The sequence below is a fragment of the Vigna radiata genome, chromosome 9 (genome assembly GCF_000741045.1).
Source record: "Vigna radiata var. radiata cultivar VC1973A chromosome 9, Vradiata_ver6, whole genome shotgun sequence".
Classification (NCBI taxonomy): domain Eukaryota; kingdom Viridiplantae; phylum Streptophyta; class Magnoliopsida; order Fabales; family Fabaceae; genus Vigna; species Vigna radiata.
The window spans coordinates 5,446,141-5,462,147 of NC_028359.1; the positions used below are offsets into that span (position 1 = coordinate 5,446,141).

The 16,007-nt window shown below is 32.5% G+C and overlaps 1 protein-coding gene across 2 annotated transcripts in view; it reads left to right on the forward strand.

The window, feature by feature from the left end:
• Positions 1–16,007, forward strand: part of LOC106773176 — a 96,432-nt gene that overhangs the window by 12,643 nt on the left and 67,782 nt on the right. For both annotated transcript variants that reach the window (XR_002669603.1, XM_022786000.1), the window contains exons 7-11: positions 238–3,293; positions 3,377–3,625; positions 3,757–4,470; positions 11,985–12,800; positions 13,480–14,106. Coding sequence is in view for 1 of the 2 variants with exons in the window: in XM_022786000.1 (XP_022641721.1) it covers positions 279–3,293; positions 3,377–3,625; positions 3,757–4,470; positions 11,985–12,800; positions 13,480–14,106 (5,421 nt within the window). In the remaining variant the exon portion in view is untranslated. The remainder of the gene's footprint in view (positions 1–237; positions 3,294–3,376; positions 3,626–3,756; positions 4,471–11,984; positions 12,801–13,479; positions 14,107–16,007) is intronic.

The window sequence follows — 16,007 nt, forward strand, 5'->3', positions numbered from 1 at the left end:
TATATATATATATATATATATATATATATATATATATATATATATATATATATATATATATATATATATATATATATATATATATATTTTGAAAGTTTAATATCTTATTTATAAATCGTGGTTGCTTTATTGAATATATGCAACTGTATTTGTGGTTTTTATTTAATAAAATATCTTTTACTTTTCTTTATTAGTCACTAGACTGATCTATTTTTACTATGTGTTTTGTCGGTAAAGAGATGTAGTCGAGAAGAGTACAAGAAAAAGAAGTTCGAAGTATGGATGCTGCGTTGAAAATAATTGATCCGGTAATTGTTTTTCTTTGGGATCATGGTATTAGGCAGGTGACCTACATTTTTCGTTACGAGAAACATTTTGAGGAATTAAATAAAGAAGTTAAGCATCTTGGAGAAGTTAAAAAGGGTTTACATCGTTTACGCGATGAAGCTAAAAGCAAGGGTGACATAGTTGAAGATAGGGTTGAAGAATGGTTTGGGGAAGTGGGTGAATTTGAGAGTCGTGTTGAAAACTACATCAAAGATGCAGGTCACAAGAAGACAAGGGGTCTCTATCATGTGTTTCCTTACTATAGGCACAAACTGGGCAGAAAAGCAAAGAAGATGGAAAACGAGGCTTCATTGCTAAGAGATGCGTCCCCCAAGGTTGACGAAGTTTCTTATGCAAAGAAAGTAACATCTTTTGACCTCACTTCATCTAATCTTGGCTACATTGAATTTGATAGTAGAAAATCCATTGTGGAAGACGTAATGACAAAACTTAAAAATCCCAATATGAAAATTATTGGACTCCATGGACCACAAGGGATGGGTAAAAGCATGTTAATAAAAAAAATTGCTATTAAAACTAAAGAGGAGGGGTTGTTTGATAAGGTGGCCGAAATAGATGTAACTGTCAATCCCAATCCACTCAAAATTCAAGAAGACATTGCATATGTGATAGGGTTGCCATTAGTGGGGGAAAGTGAAAATGTAAGAGCTGATTGTCTAAGGAGATGGTTAAAGATAGAAAATGTGAGCATCCTTATAATCTTGGATGACCTTCATGAAAGATTAGACTTGAATAGGCTAGGGATTCCGGTTGATGATGATTATGACTTAAGAAAGAAGAATGAGTTAAGCATAAGTTCAAGTGAACAAGGTTCTAACGCAAATCTTAACAGCACAAAGGTTACAGTCGGCGGCACAAGGGGTACTGACGAAAAAGTGCTAAAAAGAGAAAATTTTCTTAGTAGTTATAAGGGATGCAGAGTTTTGCTTTCTTCACGTCATAAGGAAGTATTTCCTGATGAAGTTGATCTTGAGTCAATTTTTTCTTTAAAGGAATTAGATGACAATGATTCCTTGATGTTGTTTGAGAATGAGGCTGGTAGAGGTAATAAAATGTCTATGCCTAAAGAAGAAATAAAAAACTACTGTACAGGGACACCCATGACAATAATTAGATGTGCAAAGAGATTTAAAAGCTGGATTGAGTCAGAAAGTGAACCTACACTTGACAAATTTAAGTTTGAATGGGAAAAGTCTATGAAGATTACTAACGAGACAAAACATCATTTTCCAAAAGACGAGGAGCTCAAGTTCATTTACTTGCTTTGTGCTCAAATGGGTCCTCTACCCCTAATTATGGACTTGGTGAAATATTGTTTTGGATTGGGTATATTTGAAGGAGTCTCATTGCTTAGTGAAGCTCGACATAAAATAAATAAATCAATCCAGGAGTTACAAGACTTGGGTTTGGTGTCGTACAAAAGCCCTAATACTCATTTCAAGATGTCTCATATTATTCGAGGCGATGCTTTAAGTAATGCACACAAAGATCACAATATTTTTGCTTTGAGAGATGGCAAACTAGATGATTGGCCCGAACTCGAAAAATGCACTTCAATTTCTATATGCAATAGTGATATTATTGATGGGCTTCCTCAATTCATAAATTGTCCTCATCTTAAATTTTTGCAAATAGATACTAGTGATCCATCATTGGAAATACCTGAGAGTTTCTTCAAAAGAATGGAAAATTTGAAAGTCTTAATATTGACAGGTTTTCGTCTATCAAGCTTACCATACTCAATTGAATGTCTATCAAACCTCAGAATGTTTTCTTTGGAGCGGTGCACTTTAGATTGCAATTTATCTCTAGTGCGAAAGTTAAAAAAATTAAGAATTCTTAGTTTCTCTGGATCTCAACTTAAAACTTTGCCAACTGAGTTACGATACTTGGATAAGTTACGACTACTAGACATCAGCGATTGTTTCGAGTTGAAGATTATTCCACCTAATCTTTTATCAAGTTTGACGTGTTTGGAAGAGTTGTACATTAGCAAAAGCTTGATCAAAATGTTGGTGGAAACAGATACAAATAAAGGTCAAAATTCATTTCTTTCTGAGCTAACAAATTTGCATCAATTGAAAGTGGTAGATTTAAGCATCCCATGTGTTTCAAGTTTTCCTAATCAATTGATCTTTGACAAGTTAACATATTACAAGATTGAGATTGGATACTTTGAAATGATTTCTGTTGGAGAATTTTGGATGCCCAATAAGTATGAAGAACTCAAAGTTTTGGCATTGCAACTGAAGAATGACACTGACATTCGCTCCAAAGAAGGCATTAAGTTGTTGCTTAAAACAGTACATAGTTTGTTGTTAGGAGAGGCAGGAGTTCAAAATGTTGTTAATGATTTGAATATGGATGGATTTCTGAATTTGAAACATTTGTCCATCATAAATAACAAGGACATCGAATATGTCAATTCAACAAAACTGCCAAATTGTGGGAATGTTTTTCCGAATTTGGAATATATATGCCTCTACAATATGATGAACTTAAAGATGATATGTTACGGTGAAGTTACAGTTGCGTCATTTGCCAAATTAAAAACTATCAAGGTTGAGATGTGTTACCGGTTAGAGAACCTCTTCTCCTTTTACACAATTAAAACTTCTACTTGTGCAGAAGAAACTAGTGAGATTTCTGATTGTAATTCTTACATGAATGAATTTCTCGCCAGTCTAGAAATGATTGAGGTTTGTAAATGTGAATCTTTAAAGGAGATTTTTCAAATACCAGTGAATTATGATAAGGTTGAATTTCTTATGTTGCGCACCTTGACACTCCAATCATTGCCATCATTTACATGTTTTAGTACCAAAGTGGAGAGTTCTCGTGGGTCAAATTTGACAAAGACTCAAACTACAAATAGGGGTCAGACAAAAAATTCTACTGAAGAAGATGACCATAGTGACAAGGCGCCTCCTCTTTTTGGTGAACTAGTATGTCATTACATATTTTTCATATTTATTTTAAATAATTAGCTCATATGTTGTAAACATAATAACTGTGTATGTGTTTACAGGTTGAAGTTCCAAACTTAGAGAACTTGAATTTGTCCTCACTCAACATTCATAAGATATGGAGCAACCAATACTCATCAAGTGTCTGCTTCCAAAACTTGATAAAATTAGTTGTTAAAGATTGTGTTAAATTGACACATCTGTGTTCATTACCTATGGCAAGCCATTTGAAGAAGTTGAAAAGCCTCGTCATAAGTGGATGTCCAATTATGGAAAAGATTTTTGAGACTGAAGGAATTAGTGCAGAAAATGTGTGTATTGTTTATATGAGTATATGTTTTTAGTTCACTTAATATTATGTTTATGATTCTTTATCACATTCTAATTTTTGTATTTTTATTACCTTTATATATAATAATGGCTTGTTTTCTTTAAAATGCAGGTCTACGTCTTTCCTAAATTGGAGGAAATCCACCTTAGCAAAATGAATGGGTTAATTGATATCTGGCAAACTAAAGTGAGCGCCGATTCCTTTTCTAATCTCATTTCCGTGACCATTGAAGAATGCAATCAACTGAACAAGATTTTTCCGAGTCAGATGGAAGGATGGTTTGAAAGTTTAATTAACTTGAAAGTTTCTAAGTGCAAATCCGTGATTGAAATTTTTGAAATCAATGATTCTCATGAAATAAATGCTTCTGGAATAGACACAAACTTGCAAGTTATTCTTCTGGAAGGTCTCCCTAAGTTGAAGCAATTGTGGAGCAAAGATCCAGATGGAATTCTCAACTTTAAAAAATTGCAGTCTATAGATGTACGTTATTGTGATGAACTAACGAATTTGTTTCCAACTTCTGTAGCAAAAGATGTTTCAAAGCTTGAACGCATGTCAGTATTTCAATGTGAGAAGATGGTGGAAATTGTGGCAAGTAAAGATGCATCAGAAGAAATCAAGGATCCATTAAAGTTTCCAGAGCTAATTTATGTGAGACTATATGGGCTATCAAACATGAAGCAATTCTACAAGGGAAGACATCCTATAAAATGTCCAAAATTGAAGGAGCTGAGTATAGACAAGTGCTTGAAGCTTCAAACATTTCCCCAAGAAAAGAGTGAAACGAGAAATGAAGAAAATTTCATTTTCTTAGCTGAAGAGGTAAGCAACATGCCATCTTTATCTTATTTCAGAAAAAAAAAATAGTTTTATGATATGCTTGATAGAGACTAAAAGAAATAAAAGAAAAATAGAAAGAAAAGAAAATATGTCAGAACCAAAAGACAAACAAAGATTGTGTAATTGAGAAGAAATGAAAGACAAATTAATAAAAAAAAGAATTTTAAGTATTCAATTTTAAAAGAAACAAAGGAATTAATGCTACATTATTTTGTTAAATTTTTATTATGATTATTATTGTCATTAAAATTCATTTTTAGTGTTATTATTGGAACCAACTAAAACAATTGCAGAGAAAACTAATATCATAGAAGTATATCACAAGAATAAACTTTCTCATTGAAATAAAAAATGGGGTACAAGGTTTATGTACCAGAAGAGTATATAACAACAGAAATCACAGAAATTAAAACGAATTTGAATTACACGGCAGTCATTACTCTCTCTTAATTCAAATTCTTGAGTGACACAATTCCAATCTTTTCCCGCATAACTTCAAATTTGTCAGCAGCTAGAGATTTTGTAAACAAGTCTGCTAGTTGTTCGGTAGCTTTGCATTAGCACAATTCGATCATTTCTTTGTTCACAATGTCTCTCAAGAAGTGAAACCTCACCTCTATGTGTTTGCTTCTCTCATGACTTACTGGGTTTTGTGCAAGGTTGATGGCTGAGGTGTTGTCCATCTTCAACTTCACTGGTCTCTCCAATATCATCTACAACTCTCTCAACAGTTCTTCAAGCCAAACTCCTTGACAAGCAGCGTAGCACCCCGAGACGTATTCTGCTTCACAGCTAGATAGAGCCACAACAGATTGCTTCTTAGATGACCATGAGACTGGTGCACCATCCATGAAGTAGATGAACCTCGATGTACTCTTTCTTTCAACTGTATCACCTCTATAATCAGAATCGCAGTACCCAATGAGCTCCAAGCAATTTTCCTGACTTCCATATGGGAACAATATTCCATAATTTGAGGTGCCTCGTATGTATCTTAAGATGCGTTTCACAGATTCCATATGACTCTTCCTCGGCTGACTCATAAATCTGCTTACTAAGCCCACTCCAAACGCTAAATCAGGTCTACTGTTGCACAAGAACCTCAGAGATCCAACAATCTGTTTGAATCTTGTTTCATCCACCTCTTCTTCGGCTTCATCTTTTCCAAGTTTTACATTTGCTTCCAAAGGGCTTCGTGCAACATTACACTCATGCATTTTGAAACGTTCGAGCAACTCCTTTGCATACTTATGTTGATGCATAATGAGTCCTCTGCTTAAGCGTGTAAACTCCATTCCAAGAAAGTAGCTGAGTTCTCCTAAGTCAGTCATTTCGAAGTCTGACTTCATCAATTCTTTGAATCTGTCTATGTCCTTCAGCTGCGATCCTATTACAAGTAAATCATCTACATACAAACAAACAATAAGAAAATTACCTCCTGTAGTCTGCTTCACATAGACCCCTTGTTCGACTTTGCATTTCTCGAATCCATGATGAATAAACGATGCGTTGATCCTTCTGTTCCAGGCTCTGGGTGCCTGACGCAAGCCATACAATGCCTTCTGCAATCTGTATACTTTTCCTTCTTTGTCCTTTTCTTCGAATCCTGGGGTTTGTTGAACATAGACTTCTTCTTCTAGTGTGCCATGGAGAAAAGCAGATTTCACGTCCATCTGGAAAATTTGCCATCTTCGTGCACATGCAACAACTATAACAAGTCGTATGGTTTCCAATCTTGCAACCGGTGCAAACACCTTGTCAAAAACGATACCTTTCCTCTGCAAAAAGCCCCTTGCCACAAGTCGCGCTTTGTATTTTGACACGCTTCCGTCAGGATTTAGCTTCCTTTTGAATACCCATTTGACACTTATACTCCGCTTGCCACGTGGATGATCCACCAACTTCCATGTGTTGTTCCTCTCAATCGACTGAAGCTCCTCTATCATAGCATTTCTCCTTTCAGATTGCTTTAAGGCAGCATTCACATCTACTGGTTTTGCTCCTACCATTAAAGCGATGTGAATTACTCTTCCTTCTTCATCGAGTGCAACATTCTGAGTACACTTCATAATCTTCAAGTCTGGATGATCTCACAATTTGCCTCTTTGTTCATTGATTTCCATTACTATGGTCAACAGAGACACCTTCTGTCCTAGGAATAGCTTCAGTTTCTTCATCTTCGAGATCATCAGTAGGCTCACGAACCAGAAATTGCTTCGAATCTGTATGCATGTGACTCCAATCCCAAGATTCTTTCTCTAGCACGATCACATCTCTACTGATGATCATCTTCTGCCTCATCGGATCATAGAGCTTATAAGCACCAGTCGGATGGTAGCCGACAAACACCATTGGCTCGCTTTTGGTTTCAAGTTTGGTTCTCTTCTGATCTGCAATATGAACAAATGCTAATGAACCAAAAACTTTTAAATGTTTTACTGATGGTGTCGATCCTGTCCAGACTGCCAGAGGAACCTTTCCTTCTATCCGTTTGGTTGGACACCTATTGAGGAGATAGACAGCTGTCGTCACAGCTTCAGCCAACAGGTTTTGTGGCAAGTTCTTCTCCTTAAGAAGACATCTGGCAATGCTCATTATAGTCCGGTTTCTCCTTTCTACAAGTGTGTTATGCTGAGGCGTGTATGGTGTTGTTACTTCGTGCGTTATGCCTTTCTCTTGACAGAATGCTTCAAACGTGTGTGAGGTGAACTCTCCTCCGCCATCAGTTCGTAAGATCTTTAAGACCTTGCCACTTTCTCTTTCCACATTAGCCACATATTTCTTGAAGACATCGAATGCCTCACCTTTTGTTTTAATCACAAACACCCAGCACATCCTGCTAAATTCATCTACAAAGACGATGAAATATCTATTTCCAGCCAATGACAATGTTTCCAGTGGTCCACAAATATCAGCATGTACCACGTTCAAGCATTTCTTCGATCTTGTCTCAACTTGTGTCTGGAACGTTTTCCTTGATTATTTGCCTGTCAAACAAGATTTGCAAGCATCAATAGGCAAAGAAATATGTGACATACCTGACACCATGGACTTTTCCTTGAGTTTCTGCAAATCTATGAAGTTTAAGTGTCCAAAGCGCAAGTGCCATGTCCAACTCTCGTCATTCTTCGGAACTGATAGGCATTGTGTATTTTCTGCTACATCAAAATGCACTTGAAACGTTTTATTCTTTGAAAGATTACTGGCTAAAACTAATCTTCCCTTTCTATCATATAGTTTCACCTGATTCTGATTACCCATGACCACTGTGAATCCCTTTTCAATTAATTATCCTACACTAAGAAGATTGCATTTCATTTCAGGTACGTACAACACGCTGGAAATCACTGCCTGTGAGGCACTTTTTTTGTTGATAACCACATCTCCCGTGCCTTCAACCCTCAAAGTACTGTCATCAGCAAATTTTACTTTACTTTTCTTTGTGTCATCGAAGTTTACAAGCCACCCTTTATTGCATGTCATGTGATTCGAGCAACCCGAGTCAAGATACCATGTGTTATTCACCGGTTTCTCACATTCCATGGTTGTCATCACCATCAGTGTTAGTGTCTCTTCATTCGATTCTTCCTGTGCAATAAGAGCTTCTTTCTCTTTGCTTTGAGATTTCTTTTGACTCACCTTTTCTGGGAAGCATTCAGATGCAAAGTGTCCATATCTATGATAGTTGAAGCACTCAATATTCCTTTTGTATTTCTTCTTTGACCCTTTCTTGAAATTTTTCTTTCCTGTTGAGCTAGTTTTATCATCTGGTTCCTCTGCATCTACACCACTGCCATCTTCTGTATCAGCATCACTACCATCTTTCTTCCACTTTCCTTTTCTCACTTTCCCTTCTCGTTTCTTAGGCTTCTTTTTCTCCTCGCCTTTAATATGCTTGACCTTGAGTGCATGATTGTCGCGTCTTACAAAATTCCTGTCTCGTATCTTCATCTCACGTGCCTTTAATGAGCTCTAAAGCTCCTTTATCTTGAGTTTTCCAACATCTTTAGACTCTTCGATGGCCACAACAACATAATCAAACGACGGCGGTAACGATCTCATTATCTTTTCATTGATCATAGTATCTGAGACAACTTCACCACATGCTTTCATCTGATTTGCAATCGTTAATATCTGGCTGAAGAAGTCACTCACCCTTTCACCTTCTTCCATAACCAAATGCTCATACTGCCTCCTCAAAGCTTGAAGTCTTACCTTCTTGACTTTTTCACCTCCAGCGTAACATTGTACCAGAATGCTCCATGCTTCCTTAGCTGTAGTTGCGTTCTGGATTTTTTTCAAAACGAGCATCATCCACGCACTGATGAATGAGCAACAACGCATTGTCATCTTTCATCTTTAACTCTTTTTTCTGTTCCTCTTTGCCAGAAAGATCTGCTTCTGATCCTTCAACAACATCGCTGACTCCTTGAACTCGGAACACCACACGCATCTGGGTGCTCCAGCGATTCCAATTCTTGTTTGAAAGAATTGGAAATTGTACCGAAGATACATCAGCCATTTCTGCCAACTTCTTGATCAAGAACAGTCTTCTTGCCTTTCGTTAAGTTGCTACGACCACCCTTCTCAACCACGGGAGGTTCTCTTATGAAGAGAAAACACACACGCCCCAGGTTCTATAACCTTGGCTCTGGATACCACTATTGGAACCAACTAAAACAATTACAGTGAAAACTAATATCACAGAAGTATGTCAGAAGAATAAACTTTCTCATTGAAAACAAAAATGGGGTACAAGGTTTATATACCAGAAGAGTATATAACAACAGAAATAACAGAAATTAAAACGAATTTGAATTACACGGCAGCCATTAAGAACCAAAAGACAAAAAAGATTGTGTAATTGAGAAGAAATGAAAGACAAATTAATAAAAAAAAAATGAATTTTAAGTATTCAATTTTAAAAGAAACAAAGGAATTAATGATACATTATTTTGTTAAATTTTTATTATGATTATTATTGTCATTAAATTTCATTTTTAGTGTTATTAAACATATTTGATTTACTATTATTATAATGATGAAAAGTTTGTACTTTGAAATATATATATATATATATATATATATATATATATATATATATATATATATATATATATATATATATATATATATATATATACTCTTTCATCTTTTATTCTTTAGCACGTTTCTATTTCTTTAAAGGTGAAATCAAAATTACTTCGATTTCTTATCATTTATAGGCAAACGGGCACTCAGAATTGATGATTAATTATGGGTTATTCTCATTGTTTAAAACATATTTAAATACAACATCCTGGTTAGTTTATATTTTATTTTTTAACTTTTAAGTAGAATTTAGTGAATTTTTTTATTAACTTAATTTAAAGGATATAGTTGACTTTTTCATTATAATTTATTTGTAATTGATATTTGATGGTTTGGAAAATAAAGTAATTGATATTTTATAATTAGTTGTCTATATAAAATGACTTATGTTGAAATATAAAAATTAATATTGTGTAATTATAAAGAATGGTAAGACATACTTTATGTTTTAAGGATAATGTGGAAATTTTACGAGATAAGATATTTTATGCTTTTTTAAAAATTATAGGAAAAGTAATATATATTAAAAATATGGAAATTAATATAATGTTTGTAATTAGGGATAATATGAAAATTAAGATTTTAAGTTTAAAGATTTATATATTTATTTTTTGGTTAACTATTTTATGGAGTAGTAGAAGTTAAAGTTAAAGTTTACTGAAATCATGTTAAGCTTTCACAATTTCAGTTAAAACTAAAAATTAGATGAGGATTATGTTTAATCAAAGTTGTGTTTTATACTACTTTTATACCTGTACAAATGTCTTGTTAGACAACTACAACTTCACCTTTTTGGGCCGTGCTAGCATGACACATCTAATTTGGGTGTTGCTCTCTCCACCTCTCCAAGTGAGTCCTGCACCTCCTCACTATTTTCATTTATTTCAAAAATATTCTACATATCTCCACCGTTTTCTTTTATTTCAAAAATACCCTACACCTCCCCACTATCCTCAAGAATCTTTCTCTTTCTGTCTCTACATTAATGGAACATTCATATGGTTCAGATTTGAATTTGTGAGATATTACAAAATATAAAATTCAGAGGAAACTTCAATATTAGTACTTCTACCATTTCCATTTTATAAAATTAAAAGTTAGATGCAAATACAAAATAATAAACATAATAATATTAATATAATAATATTAATAGTAAATAATGATATATTATTATTATTATTATTATTATTATTATTATTATATACTAACTTTATAATGAAGAAAGAACTAAATAAATTCTAAATCTTTAACAAATAACTTTTTTTTTATATTTTAAGTATTTAATAATATTTTTATATTACTTATCTAATAAATTAAATATTTTATTCAAGTTATTTGAGTCAAACATGTTGATGAGTTAAAACATAATATAATGTTAAAAATTATAGATATTATATGTAAAAAAACACACATATATATAAACATTTTTCTATAAATTTAGAACAAAATTCTACTATTTATTAAATAATTTGAAAAGAAGAAAATATATTCAACAAGGAAAATAAGATTGAATAAAATTTATTTAAGAAAATATATCAGAAATTCAAATTTGAGTCATGTAAATACTCCATTAATGAGTCATGTAAATGTTCCATTAATACATAGAGAGAAAGAGAAAGATAGTGAGGAGGTGTAGGGTATTTTTGGAATAAAAGAAAATAGTGAGGAAATATAAAATATTTTTGAAATAAATTAAAATAGTGGGGAGGTACAGGACCAACTTGGGGAGGTGGAGGGAGCAACACCCATCTAATTTTAAATACAATTGTGTTATGTTGACATGTAATATATGTAAAATTTTTAAAATTTATCCATTTTAGTAATGTATGCTTAAAATTAAACCATTTCTGGCAATTTACTATAAAAGATAATGTGACGCATGAAATCGTTGCAAAAAAGAGAGCTTAAATTATCTCTTGCGAATGTCCAATATAAAAAAAAAAGTTTACTAATAGCTTAAAATCTATATATATCTCATAGAAAAGTTTTATTTTTATTGTTTGTTTGATCTCATATATATATATATATATATATATATATATATTATTTGACTCTCCAACATTTATTTATATTTATATAAGCTAATGGTTATCAATAAAATATTTTATGTAACTAAAATATCTTTAAAGAATATAACATAAAAAAAATACGAAGTTTAACTAATACTCTTTTTTTGGCACATACAGGATCTAGGATTGTGAATATTTGGGATTTCTAAACTCAAATTACATCCATGACATTAATATGATTAAATTAAATTTTGAAAAGTATGATGTTCCTATTTTAATTTATGATTTAAGATTATTAAAAGTACAAACAAGCAAACAAAAACCAAAACAAATTTGAAGGGATGGGTGAGGCATTTAATTCATTCTTCTTAATTAGTATTTATCTTTATTCTTTAGGTATTCCCTAACTTGGAGTATATGGAAATTGACTTGAAGGAAGCTCAAAAGTTATTACAGAAGTACCAAATGCAATGTTTAAAAGAGCTTATTATATTGGGTTCAGTCAAAAACACAGATCTTCTCTATCCGTTTATGTATAGAATGCCAAATCTAGAAAAGTTAAAGTTGACTTTCTCTAGATTTGCTGAAGAGTCATTGACAAGTTCAAACATTGAGCCGCAAGAATTGGGAACCGTGTTAAAGCTGAAGCAATTGTTTGTTTGTTTCTCGGATATAAAGGATATAGGATTTGAACGATACCAAGTTCTACAAAGACTAGAGCTTTTGAGATTAAAAGGTTGCGACAAATTGAACACTTTAGCTCCTTCCTCTGTAATGTTGACTTACTTGACGTGTTTGAAACTGAAGTATTGTTGTGGATTAAAGAACATAATGGCATCCTCGACTGCCAAAAGTATGGTTCAACTCAAGACAATGAAGGTAATCAATTGTCCTGAAGTACAAGAAATAGTAAGCATGGAGGAAAGTGAAGAAGGCAAAGTGATGAAAATTGTATTCAGCAAATTGATTTCTATAGAACTTGTGGGACTAAAAAAGCTTGCAAGTTTTTGCAGTCACAAGGAGTGTGAATTTGAATTCTCATCACTGGAAATGTTTATTGTAAGAGAATGTCCGAAGATGGAGAAATTTAGTGAAAAAAGGTCGATAGCACCAAAGTTGAAGAATATATTTGGTGTGAAAGGAAATGAAAAATCCAAATGGCAATGGGAAGGCCACTTGAATGCCACCATACAAAAAATTTTCAATGATAAGGTACTTACTTTTTCCTTTATTTAATACTAGAAAAATGTTTTTTTAACAATTTTTTTATAACTTTTTTACAATTGTATACGTGGTATTTTGTAATTAGTCCGTTTCAAATATACGAACCAATAAAATGGTAACACATAATCAGTTGTCAAAAAGTTGTTAAAAAAATTATTAACATATTATGATTCTTAATACTATGTTCTTATATGTGAAAAAAAAATAAAAAGTCATGATTGGAAATTACAAATACATACATATTTTTTCCATAAAAGCTTTAAATAACATTGAGATTTTTTTTTTAAAGATGACCTTTTTAAGACCTTTTATCTATTTATTAAATTATATTTTGTTCTTCTATTTTTAAAGAATTTAATTCACTATTATTTTTCTGAAAAAGCATTCGATGCTATAAATTTCCATTTAAACAAAAATACGCTCTGAAGAACGTGTCGTATTTTCACAGATACTAACTGATTTTCACACAAGACAGTTACAAAATTTTCATTAACTAATTAATAGATTTTATATATTAACATTTAGTTAGTTATTTTAAATTTTAAAGTGAGGGCTTTTTTAACTTGAGATATGTAAATTTGTTTTTTGTTTAACTTTGTGGGGATAAAAAAGGTAAGATTATATTTTAAAGGTAGAGAAGTAATTTAATAATTTGTCTGATTTACAGGTCAGTTTCGCATATACTGAATATCTGTGGCTTGATAACACTGATGATTTTATTATAAAGCAAGTATGGGATGACACTCATTGGAGGCAGCAAAACAACTTTGGGTATTTGAAAAGGTTGAGTGTATGGGATTGTCATACTCTAAAGCATATAATTCCATCTCATTTGCTTTCTTGCTTTCACAATTTGGAAGAGTTAGATATATACAATTGCGGTGGTGCAGAGGTGATATTTAATATGAATGATGAGAACAGGGTGATGACAAAACCTTCCGGAATATTCCGTCTGAAAACATTGCAGTTATATGATCTACCGCAACTGAAGCATGTATGGGACAAGGATCCGAAGGGAATCATTGGCCTTCAACTGCTAAAGGAAATGAGTGTTAGCAGTTGTAATTGTCTTAAAAGTTTGTTTCCAGCGTCGGTAGCCAAAGATCTCACAAGACTTGAAGTGCTTAGAGTAAGAAACTGTAAGGAATTGGTAGAAATCTTTTGGAAGGATGAAAAGGATGAGGAAGAGGAAGGAGAAGGAACAACACATGAGTCTCTGTTTCCTCGTCTCACCACATTCACGCTAGAAGAATTGCCACGCCTCAAATACTCTAACGACTGCTCCAAACAACAGGTCATTCTCACACCTTTGCCTTCATGTGACCATTTAAAAGTTAGTATATATAAGAAAAGTTATTTAAATAACAGTGCCAGTACATATATAAACATATATAAGAATGACAAACAAATACGTCTATAGTTTATGTTTGCGTGTTCTCAACAGTAATTCTCACACTTTTGCCTTTGTGACCATTCTAAATTAGCTTTAATACAAAATTAGTGTAACAACCCAAGAAAATAGAGTATATCTACAATCTTGGATTCCTACCGTTTAAGTGGATTATAAAAAATATTTAAATTCCATCTAATTTTAGAAATTAAAAATAATTGGCTAATATGAATAAAAATTGTTAATTTCTTACAGTTTTTTATGAGTAAAAATTATATTTTTTTTTATAAATCCGACTCTAAACTTGTTACTAATTTTTCTATAGTCCAAATCTGGATAGCTAATGTTAATAATAAATTTAGAGTCTAATTTATAAAGTAATTAAACTTTTTATTCATTATAGAAACTATTTTAAATATTTAACTTTTAGTTTATAAATTGATATCTAAATTCCTCACTAGTACCAATCAATTTTGGTTTCTAAAATTGGTTGTTATTTAAAGGTTTTCTTCTAGTGATATTAGGCAAATTTGGTCATATGAATGGAAGAAATATACACAAACATACTAGTATAGTGTAATTTCAGTCATTTCACAAAATTAAGTCTTTCAAAATACATAAGTTATTACAATCCTTCAAAATGTAAAATAGGACTAATAAACTACACCATACAATATATCTATGTATATAGCATCCAAAGGAATTTCAAAGACTACCTTCAACCTAACTCCTTCACCATTTGAAATCTAATTTTCTAATGCCATAAAACCATCATTACATAAGAGACATACACAACCAACACCAAAAAGAGGGTAAACTAATAATAAATTAAACATTTATATACAATTATTATATAAAGATCAATTGAAATTAATTAGCAAATAATTACTTCAGCTATCATAAAGAAATTCTCATCCATTCACAAATATATAGCCTAAATTTGATTATCTGAATTTATGCATTCACTCAGACTTTAAGAGTTTTTCTTTGTCATGTAAAATGAATTCCTCATTGTTACAATTCGAGTAATGATATCTGGTCCTCCATATCTCATGACAAAGTAAGTCATGTATAACCTTAAAGAAATGGAATCCATGACCTTAAGACCAACTATAACAACCTCCTTCGCTCGTCACCACTTAAACTCATTCCTTTATTTTTGTCCTTGAGTCTAATAGAGTATAAAGATAATTGTCTATGAGTGTCCCCAATCAAATGCATAACACTAAAATTATAAAGGGTTTGTACCTCTTCCTTATAAGCATAACCTCATACACATAAAATTCAATCACTAAAATCCACTATGATCAATAATAGGGTACAAAAGATTCTCCAATAAAAACACCAAATGATGTGTTCAATTAGTCAAACTAACTAAGCATAAATGCTTACAAATGAGAACAAAGAAGATGAAAAATCTCCAAAACAAAGTTGTTTATGTGAATCTATTTTCTCCCAAACTACATCCCTGATTGACAATTTGAATGGTCAAAATGAAAAACCATTCGTCTGGAACCTACTNTCCACAAATTAGCCCAATCCAACGGTGAACGATGTCACAACGACGAAAACACCAGTGAAGACTTTGTGTTATGTGNGAAAGACTTTCTCTCTTCCTTTATCTCTCACTTGGTTTTTCTCTCCTTCAAATGACTCTTTTGCTATTTACTAATTTGACCCCTCTCCATTAAAATAAAGTGAGACATAATGATCTACATTATTTGGGCTTATTCTCCACATAGGAAGAGAATCCAATAACCCAACAAATCTTCCCCTCACAACTATGTTAAGATATCCGCCAAACC